The sequence below is a fragment of the Dama dama genome, chromosome 18 (assembly GCF_033118175.1).
Source record: "Dama dama isolate Ldn47 chromosome 18, ASM3311817v1, whole genome shotgun sequence".
NCBI lineage: Eukaryota > Metazoa > Chordata > Mammalia > Artiodactyla > Cervidae > Dama > Dama dama.
Genome location: NC_083698.1, coordinates 61,886,536 through 61,898,796, shown reverse-complemented (window position 1 = coordinate 61,898,796; position 12,261 = coordinate 61,886,536). Strand labels below are relative to the sequence as shown.

The window sequence follows — 12,261 nt, the reverse complement described above, 5'->3', positions numbered from 1 at the left end:
ATTTCCTCTCTGACAGTTTGAGCAATTTACCGTGACCACAATGTCAGACCCCTGGTTTGGACGTACGCATTCATTCACAAGTTCCAGGAAATCCAGCGCAATAGCCAACAACCAGAGAAGACTAATGTAATGGCAAGAGAGGTGGCACTGGCAGAATATGAAGCCAGATATTCTAGAACTCTACAATATTTTTCTGTGAGAAATGCTGCTCAGAAACTCCAGAATTCTCTGGATAAGCTAACTAGGCACAAATGGAGCCTGACTTTGTGAGATACATGCCAAGCAATAGATGAAAAGGGGGGAGAGAAATAGAAAAAAATAATTGCTTAAAATGATAAATAGTTATCTTAACCTTTCATTTTGGACAACCTATTATTTAATTCATCAAGTCATTATAACATGACTGCCAAAAATTATACCGTGCTTGCGTCTATAACATGATTAATAAAGCGGCAAATAGGCTTTCTCTCCATGTGACAACTTCAATCAATTGGCATTGGTTTTATGATTTGAGAAGCTTTGAGGCTGATTTCAGTGAGCAAGAGTCCTGTAGTGGATTAGTACTGCCTTCCAGGTGGCTGTATTAGGACATCCCTGATATCTCAGTTGGTAAAGAATCCGTCTGCAGTGCAGGAGACCCCGGTTTGATTCCTGAGTCAGGAAGATCCACTGGAGAAAGGAGAGGCTACCCACTCCAGTATTCTTGCCTGCAGAATCCCATGGACAAAGGAGCCTGGGGGGCTACAGTCCATGGGATCACAAAGAGCCGGACACGACTGAAGCGACTTAGCGTGCACACACCCTGAAGTGAGAGGTTTGAACAGATGATGTTTTTCAAACTGTGGATCTTGGAGGTGACTCACAGGGTGAAAGAAGAGCTAAATGGGAATCCACTCTGTCCAGAACAACTCTCCTTTTATATAATTAAATTACTGGAAATTTGTAGAAGAATTCCTCTGCTAAAACCCATATTTTTAAAACTAGAGATATAACAGGCAAAAAAGACAGGAATTTGGAGTCTATGTTCATTTCTAATTTGGTTCATAAGTTTGAGTCAGATAAGAAATGTCACATATTTACTATAATGGTCATTTATCCTTGAAAGTGCAGACGCCTGCTACAGGATTACCTCATGAAACAGGTTCTGAGTACTGCATCGGCCCCTGAATAGGCCTCTTTGGCATCCGATATGTAGCTCTTCTATCCTGTCCTCAGCACCACTAACCAGGCAAATGGACTTTCGGCATCATCTTTCTCACATGTACTTGTTTGCTGAAAAGCTTTTTGTGGTTTTCCATGTCCTGACACATACCTATAAACTCTTTTTCTGACTTTCAGGTAAGCTACAAGACAGTCTGTTGACAGTGTAGTGTCTTGAAACAATAGCAACAAACAAAAATAAATTGTTGCATCCTACTGACCATGGAAAATTCACTTACTCTGAGCCTCAGTTTGTGTCTCTGTTAAGTGGGGATGAATGATACTTGTTTTATGGATAAATTTTGTGCATGTAACATGCTTAACACATTGCTTCACACAAAGATAATGTTAAATAAACAGTAACTGATTATTGTTATAATGAACTTCCCAGGTGGCTCAGTGGTAAAGAATCCGCCTGCCAATGCAAGAGATGCAGGAGACAAGGGTTCTATCCTTTGGAGTAGGAAATGGCAACCCACTCCAGTGTTCTTGCCTGCAAAACTCCATGAACAGAGAAGCCTGGTAGGCTGCAGTCCTTGGGTCACAAAAAGAGTCAGACATGACTAAGCATGCACCCACTTATTATCACTATAATACATAATAAAGGTAATGATAAATTTCTGGATCTGCTATATTTGACTGTGTGACCATGGGCTCATTACTCAACATTCTGTGAGTCTTAATTTCCTTATCTGAAAGATAATAATAAGTGCTAAATCATAAGACTGTTTTAAGGATTAGGTGGTACAGATTAATGGAAGATACTCCAGGTATGCTGTGTCCTTGATGTATTGTCTGTCCTTGTTCCTCAATCTTATGTACCAGGAGAAAATATCCCAAAATGTCCTGTGATCTAATCAGCTTAGCCTTATCACTATGTTTGGCCTTGCTATAGACCCTCTTCTTTCATGACAACACCTCTTCCATTTATTAAATTATTCCCATTCTTAAAAATCCAAGACAGGTACTTCTTCCTCCATGAAACCTTTGCTAACTACTTCCTTCGCCACTGACTTCCCTCTTCACTGAGCAAGTACCCCATTTCCTCAAGGGCTTGTCACACAATTTAGCCATTTATTACATTCTGTCTTGTTTGCTACAGAGACGCCTTGTATCTCATGTTGATAACAATCTTGGATGTGGAAATCAGTCCCATGTTGGTTCAGTTGAGGGTGAGAAAAGTATTCCATGAGAAAACAAGGAAATTAAGCTCATCTCCTCTTTTTTGTTGCAGTTCCTTTTCCTGAAAAAGGAATGGTTCAAATGACTGTGAAAGACTACATGAGGTAGGTGGCAGGATTGCTGTTTCACTCCGGGGTTTTACTGACACGTCTTTCATAAGTGAAATGGAAGTGAGGAGGTCTCTTAGTAACGCCATGGGTCTTGGCATCTTGTCACTGGTTCAGCTAGAGCGCCTTGACTATTTTCACCAGCCTTGATAAAAATAGAGTTTCTTTAATTGTCCTAAAGGAGTGAGCAGATTAAATCAGTAAATGCTGACTTAGAGGGAAATTTAATGAAAATATATTCCTAAATGGTATTCTACTAAAATTCAGCTATTCATGAGAACCTGTTCATAGAATAGTTACATTCATATTTTCATATTGCCAATGTCATTGATCATCATGCTATTAACTAGATAATATTACATATAATTTCCAGTGTTAGGTAGAAAGCAGTCTGAGTTTCCTAATATGAGGATAGACTAAGTCTCAAAGTGGTCCCAATAGCAGCAGCAATAGCACCTGTGAACTTAACAGAATTCCAAGTCACCTCAGCACACAGCATCAGAAAATCTGGACCTAAGGGTCAGAAATCCATGTTTTTGTAAGCCTTTCAAATATTCTGAAGCACACTCTGGTTTAAGAACCACAGGAGCAGAACGTGCACACTGGAGGACTGGGAGCTCTGCCTCCTCTGCTGTAGTCATTCTTGCATTCTCCAGATCATTCAAACTAGTCGCAAACCAAGTATTCAATACTGTATTCTCCCAACGCGTATCAATTCACACCTCAAGTGCTACTTGGGCATATTTTTTCCCTCTTAGAAGATTATATGTTTTTGCTACTCACAGAACCATATGGAAATAGGGACCACAGAAATTCTTCAGGCAACTCCTTTTATGGAAGAGGAAAATAAGAGTCAAGGCCAAGGACTCGCCCATGCTCTCCCAGCCTCCCTAGAACTGCGACTATACGTGGCTTCCCCTGGATCCAGGTCTAGGCCAGTGACTGCTGAACATTACAAAATAAAGTATGAATCTCAAACACAGAGTGAAACAAAAATTATAGCAGGCCTAGAACACACTGAGAGGACGCAGTAAGTGAAAGGTATCTTCTGCCTGTCTTCCAAGAAAAGTGACAGTGTTAGTCATGTCCATCTCTTTATACCCCATGGACTACGGCTCACCAGGCTCCTCAGTTCATGGGATTCTCCAGGCAAGAATACTGGAGTAAGAAGCCATTTCCTTCTCCAGGGGATCTTCCCCATCCAAGGATCAAACCCACATCTCCTGCATTTCAGGTGGATTATATACTGTCTGAGCCCACGCATTGGAGAAGGAAATGGCAGCCCACTCCAGTGTTCTTGCCTGGAGAATCCCAGGGACGGAGGAGCCTGGTGGGCTGCCATCTGTGGGGTCGTACAGAGTCGGACATGACTGAAGCGACTTAGCAGCAGCAAGGGAAGCCCCATGCTTCTGGGGCTTCAGAGCCACCAGGGAAGCCCCTCCAAGGCTCCCAGAAAGCTCAATCATCTATTAAAACAGAGTCTTTATTTTTCAGAAATGTGCACTTTCTCAGCCTGAGGGCAGAGAAGCAATTGAACAAAGAGAAGGTAGTACCCAGCTATTCTTACCAAACATGGACAGGACTAAGGCAAATTCAGGAGCCCATGTAAGATAATTTGGTCTCCTTGGGAGAATTGATATTAACATTGTATTCTTCAATAAATCACAATTTTTTGCCAACTTTTATTATATTTGATGAAACTAGATGAGTTATAGTATATCCAAGCTATATAAAAGTGAACTATAACAATTCTATTCTGTTTGGAAACACTTTCAAGTGACTTGTACTGCCTATTAGGATAGAGAGACACACACTTTTCTTTTGCCATAATAAAGGGAAGCCCAGATGGCTCAATGGTAAAGAATCCACTTGCCAAAGCAGGAGACACAGGTTCAATCCCTGGGTCAGGAAGATCTCTTGGAAGAGGAAATGGCAACCCACTCCAGTATTTTTGCCTGGAGAATCCCATGGACAGGGGAGTCTTGTGGGCTACAGGCTATGGGGTCTCAAAAGAGTCAGGAACAACTAAGAAAACTGAGCACACATGCAGAATAAAGGAGTTTGCTAGTGTTGCATATGGATGACAGCACCTAGAGAGTGTTAGCTATGCAATATGGACCCCTCCACCAATACGGGAATTAATGCAGAGATACTTCAGTGACCTCTGAAAGAGATGCTTACCATGCCTCTTTCATCCCATAATCTTAACTTCTTCCTGAAAGTTGGTACCTTACAAAGCTGTATTCCTGAAAGGTTCCCCAATGATTTGCCATCTGTCAAAAGTGAGACATTCTGTCACCTTTGTAATGAGCACTATGAGCACCTAACACTTAAATTCTCACACCTTCTGTAACACAATGCTCTTGAAGAGAAGAGCAATTCCTCCGCTGCATGCAGTCTCTTCTTCGAAGGTGTGGCCATTATGAGATGATGAGAAATGAAGAGGAAATGCAAGTGTTTGCTCTGGAAGGGAAAGAGTCACAGTGACCTCCCAGGAGACTCTCTAAATCAACACATCTCATCAGTGGTATTTCCCCCAACTGCAGATCTCTGCATCCGTTTTCAGAAACTCCCACTCTCTCCAGAGGGACCAGTTTCAACTCTTGCCATTCTGCTGCCAGTATACCCCAAAGGTATGTGATTTCCAGGCACTTTTCACCCAGAGAAATCGTTCTGTGCAACAGTGGGTTTCATGAAATTATAAACAGGCACTTGAGAAATACTTGTTGAATGAATCAGTGAGAGAATGAATAAAGGATTTCCAAGCGCCAACCTGCAAGAACAATGTGAGTCAGTGAAGTTGGACTAAATATCTGTCATTGGGGAAATGGCCAGATAAACTATTGGCTCACCCATTTTATGGAATTCTATATAGTGATAAAAGGAACAGACAGAGACAACTTTACCAACTTAGAATGATCTTTAAGTTATATTTTAAGAGGAAAAAAATCAAGATGAAGAAAGATACATAGAAAATGTTACTGTTTATAAAGCCAACAAGTGAAAACTATAAAGCATATATGTAACTACATAAAAAAAGTGCCTAGGAAGATACACATAAACTCAGTAGGAAGGGAGTCAGGACTGGTAGGAGTAATAACCAAGGGGAGAGAGACCCTTATGTAAGATATTACAATTTGTAACAAGGTGAGTGTATGTTATGTTTTTCTTACATGGGTAAATATAGATTAAAAGAGTTAATGATATAGAAAATATTTTTAATGACAAATCAATCAGTACCTATATTCTTGGCCATGAGAATGTGAGCCATTAGAAAACAAGATTATGTTATTTTTGTTCTTTGTTGTGCCCTGGGTGCCTAGCAGAGAGCCTAGAACATGACAGATGTTCAATAAATATTTGGGCAAATGAGTAAGATAAAAATTTGTAGATGAAGTCAATAAATAAAAAATTAAATCTTTCATTCAAAATTTAGAATTTTTTGCAGGAATTTTTTCTCCCTCAAATTTTGTTCTATATTATGATATCAAGTGATTGGCACCCCCAGTTCACCAGTTCTTTCCAATGATTAAAAGATCCAGCCTGAGCCACTTAAGCCCCGCAGTAGTAGTTCTTGGCTTATCTTTTCTTCCTTGGTAGAATCAGAAGGCAAAGCACAAGATCTCTATGTCACATAAGAAAGTGTGAACTTGATGTGGGAACGTGATGCTGGGTGGCCTGCCAACTGAGACTACAGGTGGCTATTGTTGAATGTGTGGATGGCTAAATAAATGAATTGTAGTTAATCCAATTTAAATGCTGGCATCATGAAAGTAAAATTATCCAAGCCATCTCAAATAAGCTCCCTAGACTTGCATGTAAAGGTAAACAGAAACTTTTGAAGATGAAGCTAGGAAAACCTGGTTAAAAGTTCTGGTTCCCATGGAGTCCATGAGTTTTAACGAGTCATTAGCATAGTCACTAAAAAGTTCAGTGATTAGGAAGTGAGGTGGTATACATAAATATAATTTCCAGATAACTGAAGGGTATCATTTTAAGTGCCAACACTGAACAGAAGAACTTGAAAAAATACTTCTTTTCAGCCAAGTCCAAAAAAATACAGAACTTATTTTAACCCCACCTAGGGACTTAAACTCATTATTTGTGATCAGTCTTGCAGTGTCCATTTAGTGATATCCTCAACAAATTTGTATGACGAGGGATGCCCCAGACTGATACTCTTTTTAATTATTTTAATATTTAATAATTTAAATATTCTTTTAAAATATTCTACTGTTTTCAGGATTTTTTTCCTTCTGTTTCATATTGACATCATCTACCATTTTTTGTGGGTATCACTCCACTGCTTCTGGTTTTTGTCCCACAATCTCCCTGCTCCATCTAATTTAACATTTCCATGTTGCAAAATGGAAAACCTATTAAGCAAATTCATTGTTAAGTACAGACAAGCAGTCCCTGAGCGGGGGTAATGGACTGTCCTTTGAGGAAGTATATATGAACTCTAGTAAATACACCATCTGTTTTTGTCTATTCAAACTCCTCCTTTACTTAATATCCGGAAGATTTGAGTGGGTGAAGTGACTAGGAAAAAAAATGACTTTTGGTTAATGAACTGTTACTGGATAAAGATATTCATATTTTCACTGCAGCATTCCGGAATGGCTGGAATTTTGGGAAAAAGATCCAGTGGAGATTCTCTTGGATCTGGGGTTTGGTGCTGATGAGCCAGACATCTGCACTCGACTCCCAGCCAGATTCCTGGGTTATGGCTCAGCAGCCAGAGGAATCAACATCCCTGTTTTTCTTGAAGCTCAAAAGCAGCGAATGGACACTAAGAACCCTAACTTGTACAGTAAGTGAGGGCCACTTGGCATCAGAATCTCAGCAGTGGCTGTGAGAAGTCAGATGAACCACAGCACTGGGAGGGATGGGCCAGGAGATCTGTGCAGGAGCAATCAACCCTCAGAGCTCAGGGACTTCTGAGACAGAAACAGGCTTATGTCTTGATCACTCTCCATGTTCACTGTGGATGGATACATACATGAGGGGGAGGATGGGCTTCCCTGATGGCTCAGATGGTAAAGAATCTGCCTGCAGTGTGGGAGCCTCAGTTTCAGTCCCTGGGTCAGGAAGATCCCCTGGAGAAGGAAATGGCTACCCACTCCAGTATTCTTGCCTGGAGAATCCCATGGACAGACGTGCCATGAGGAGTAAGAGGGATCTGTTCCATGATGTTTTCCTTATCCATGGACTTGACTCCACTGTCTGGAACATACTGGCTGGCAATAACAGGGAAAAGGTGGAAATAGAGAACCATTTGTTGTTGTTCAGTTGGTAAGTTGCATCCAACACTTTGCAACCCTATGGACTGCAGCACACCAGACACTAGGCCATAAAGCCTCCTGCTCAGAACTAACACATAACAAGTATGTTCAGATTTCATTGTCCAAAGTAAATCATGTGGCCATACTTAACTCCAAAAGGGTGACAATGTGCAGTCCTACTACGTGCACCAAAGGTAATTCTATACTGGTAAATAGCACTAATATATACTGTAGCTGCATACCCAGAGGTCAGAGAAACCAGAATTTGGCCACTAAGTGAAACCTTAATTTTCTCTTCTATGAGGCTTAGACCACTCTTATTCCACCATGAGCTGTGATTGGTAGTTATAAATATGTCATATCTTCAGATTTGTGGACTAACTAGACTTCCCTAGTGACTCAGACGGTAAAGAATCTGCCTACAATTCTGGGCACCCAGGTTCAATCCCATTGCTGAGAAGATCCCCTGGAGAAGGGGATGGCTACCCACTCCAGTATTCTTGCCTGGAGAATTCCATGAACAGAGGCGCCTGGAGGGCTACAGTGCATGGAAACTCAAAGAGTAGGACATGTCTGAGTGACTAATGCATACTTAAATCTTATAGTTATCATGCATGCTACAATTTTTTTTCCAACTAGTGGTCAGTGAAATATTACTGTCTAGGACACGACTGAGGTTATTCTTGGGGTATGTGTACTGTGCTCAAACAATTTGGGAGAAAGATGGCTTGCAGTTAAACAAGTTTAATTACTGCAGGATTTGTTTAACATTCTGAGGGGCACTCTCAGTTTCCTGGAGAGAGTGCAGTGCAGTGTTTTCAAAATCATTTCAGTACAGAACCTCTCTTAGAGGAGCCTTGAAGAACATCTCCTCCATGGAATAGTTTGCAGAATTCTGGACTGGGAGCATGCCAAAATTCTATTAATGAAATAAACTCTTCTAAATAAATTCACTGAAAGAAAAGTCAAGGGAAATGAAGTGTTTCTCTCAAATAGATATCTGGAACAGAGGTTTTGCTTAGATTTTTCATCTCGGCTTCTGTTTCCTCTGTTTTCATATGGGTGAAATGGGTGTCAGAAATCTCAGCAATAACATTTTTTAAAAAGAGTATGCAAAACCGCAGGTGTTGCAGTATAATGGTTCTTTGCCTTTAGAAGAAATTAATATCATTCTTTGTTGTCTCCTCCTCCAAGTTGCACAGAGATGCAAAATTCTTGATCTATTCTTTATTGGGGGAGAATAGCAACACTTACTGATATCTGAGGACTGTTTGAGCTGATCTGTGAAGTAAACATTTCACAGATGAAATTGACACACGGATTATAGGGAAACGAGAAGTCGGCCCCTGATCCTGTAACTGCTGGCCCCCTCTTATTTCCACCACTTAGCCCTGTGCTAACAGTGCATGGTAACTATTCTCACTCAACACTTACTAGTACGCTTTCAACTCAAGAAAGCTGAGAAGGTCAAATGCAAAATAAGCAATAATAAAATTAGTTGGTTGTCCCAAAGACAGAATGGAAAAGTATGTCTCATTCAAAGTCAGTACAAAAAGTTCAAACTTGAAGGGATGAGAACGGGTTCATTGTTCAGTGTGCCCCAAAGCAAAACAAACAAACAAAAATCCTCATCCAACACTTCATGCTGTTATGTTCTCTGAATTACCTGAACCAATTAAAATTGATAAGCTTTGTCTAAGTATTAAAATCTTCTATAGAATGGATGCTAACACAATCATAAAAGTGGAATGATGATTAAATCATGTTCTTAAGCTTACAGCTAAATTTAAGTGGGAAGTATAATCAGAATGTTTCTTAAAACATCTGGAACTCAAGAGTTTCTCTAGGTCTCAACAGAATATCATCATCCTCCATAAGAAGCCCATCACATTGGACTAGAAGGATGAATAGTCAGTATCTTCCATTTTCAGGTGAAGGACACAAATAGGCACAATGATTTGCTTGTGGAGAAGTCTGTACCATTGCTATGATGGTGCAAACAGAACAGAGAACAGTTTCTACACCAAAGGGGCCTTTGACCACTGCTGAACTATGCAACCCTGCATGTACCACTGGGGTTGAGAGAAGTTTCTGTAATAAAAACAAAGTGTTCCATTTCCATTACTGTGGTTTTATTATCTGGAGATACAAAAATATATTTTACAATTTTTTCTAAATAGCCCCAAAATAGCCCTTGTTGCATTAGATCTCTCTCATACTGATTAAGCCAGTTCTTGCATATTGCCTGAATTAGTGAGGACAGATCATCCAGAAAGACATATTAATTGAGGAGCTGGCTTGCTTGGAAAGGTAAATGGATTTTCACATTAACAACTATCTTCTGTTAGAAGACTAAAGACAATATATTCCCTTTCTGAGCTGAGCACATTTGTAATTTTAGCTGATGTCTATTTAGCATTGTGCTTTTCACAACAGATGTGAGAGACACATATGACTGGTACTGTTGCTTAATTCTCCAGATAAGAAACTGGCCATTTACCATGTGCCAGGCACAGGGCTAAGCACCATGAATCTATTAATTTATTCACTTTGTGGTCATACTTCCAGTGATTGGTTGATCTGAAATTTGGATCCAGGCCTTCTGACTCCATATGTCATGATACTTCCACACTCTCAGGTGAAGGGTGTAGAATTCAGTGGTCCCCAATCTTTTTGACACCAGGAACCAGTTTTGTGGAAGACAGTTTTTCCACATACTAAGGCAGGGGAGGGGGATGGTTTCAGGATCATTCAAGCACATTATATTTATTGTGCACTTTATTTCTATTATTAATACATTAGCTCCACCTCAGATCATCAGACATTAGATCCCAGAAGTTGGGGACCCCCGATGTAGCTGGAGATGATGGAGGTAATGATGATGATAGTGACTATCTCAAGCTGTGGGAGAATCTTCAAGCTTACTTCATATGAAGGAACTGAGTTCACTCTTTGCTATTTACTTAAACACATGAGTTTAATCTCAAGATTCATCCTTGTCTGTAGTTTTTATAGTTTAACACATAGGAATTATTTGAATCTATATAGTTATGTATATTCAACTAAATATAAAAGGTATTCACTTTCCCTATAACACAGTAATACTTTGTTATATAGGGGAATCTTGTCCACAGTAACCAGTGATAAATACTAAGGGAAAACTTGAGTTTCAGGAATGTAAACTCCTTCCCATCTTGAAAATCATGTGTGTTCAATCTCTTCAGTTTTTACTACATTAATGCAGTTTCATTGAAACTAAAAATTGTGTGTTCTTTGAATTATTCAGGTCGTTTCCGACAGCTAGAAATACTGGATCATGTGGCCAGCGCTTTCTCGTCTTTGCTGAACGATGTTAACATCTTGCAGAACAAAGCTGAAGAGGAAGATGAAGGAAAAGGTGTGCAAAGAACCTCAGTGAGTGAAGCCAAAGAACATCGAAGAAGAATAGGTGAACTTTTTAGGAAAGGTTCAAAGCAGAACATTGGAAAGGATTATAACCTGGGAGCATCAGAGTCACTGAAGACAACAGACAAACTTTCTATCGCCTCTACAGACGCAAGGGAGTGTGGAGCACAGGTACCAGCTGTGACAAAGAAATATGCCCAAAGTCATTTGTCTCCTTCGGCAGAGCATTGGTCTCCTCAAGCCTGTGACAGCTTGACACCTCATCATCCTCCCCAGGCTCTTCTGAGCAAACAGTGGCCTCAGTCATCCATGCTGAGCAAGCAGGTTCCTCCTTCCTGTGTGGCTGAGGGGTCAGTCAAGGACAGAACTCGAAAGGAGAATTCAATTCAGACTAATAAACTCAAGAGCTTGTCCCGTCTTTCAGGCAAAGCACCAGACTCCTTCGAAATGGAAGAGGTCAGTCTGTTCAACGTCTAAGTGAGATAACTCTCACCATGGCATCTTTCACCTTCCAGCCTTCGTGTAACCCTTTCATCTTTCAGCCCCTCAGCAGTACATGCTATCATTCCAAACCTCTATTTGGTCTGAGACGTTTAAGGTCATTCTTGTTGCTTCAGTCAGAACTCAACTAGCATGAAACCAGCCTTTGCTTTCTCCCATTTCTTTTCCTTTTCTAGCTCACAACTGAATTCACAGGTTATTTTTGACTTTACTTTTCCTCAGTGTCTTATTATGTGTCTCAGTATGCTTTTATCTGCTCTCTAGCTTTCCATGTTTCACCTTCTTTGAAGGTCAGTTCAACTATTTCCCACTCGGCGAAGCTTGCCCACCAATCCTCCTCTGTATTCTTATAGCCTTGGCAGGGAGAGCTTGTCACAGTAAATATTCTGTGTGTGTGTGTGTGTGTTTGTGGGTGGGTGGGTGGGTGGGTGGGGGTGTGGGTGTTGATGACATCTCCCCTGTTGGACTAAAAGCTCCTTCAGGACCAGGTTTTATTCTCAAGAGAATATGTCTTAAAAATACTTCCTCTGCAATGCCTGCTGCAAAGCCTTGGACAAAACAAGTAGGGACTTGGGTTTAAT

General features: G+C 40.5%; 1 protein-coding gene across 1 annotated transcript in view; it reads left to right on the top strand.

Moving 5' to 3' along the window:
• ITPRID1 (ITPR interacting domain containing 1) overlaps positions 1-12,261 on the top strand; it is a 111,258-nt gene that overhangs the window by 43,296 nt on the left and 55,701 nt on the right. The window contains exons 6-9 of the mRNA XM_061166536.1: positions 2,435-2,486; positions 5,036-5,122; positions 7,100-7,302; positions 11,061-11,635. Of these exons, the coding sequence (XP_061022519.1) occupies positions 2,435-2,486; positions 5,036-5,122; positions 7,100-7,302; positions 11,061-11,635 (917 nt within the window). The remainder of the gene's footprint in view (positions 1-2,434; positions 2,487-5,035; positions 5,123-7,099; positions 7,303-11,060; positions 11,636-12,261) is intronic.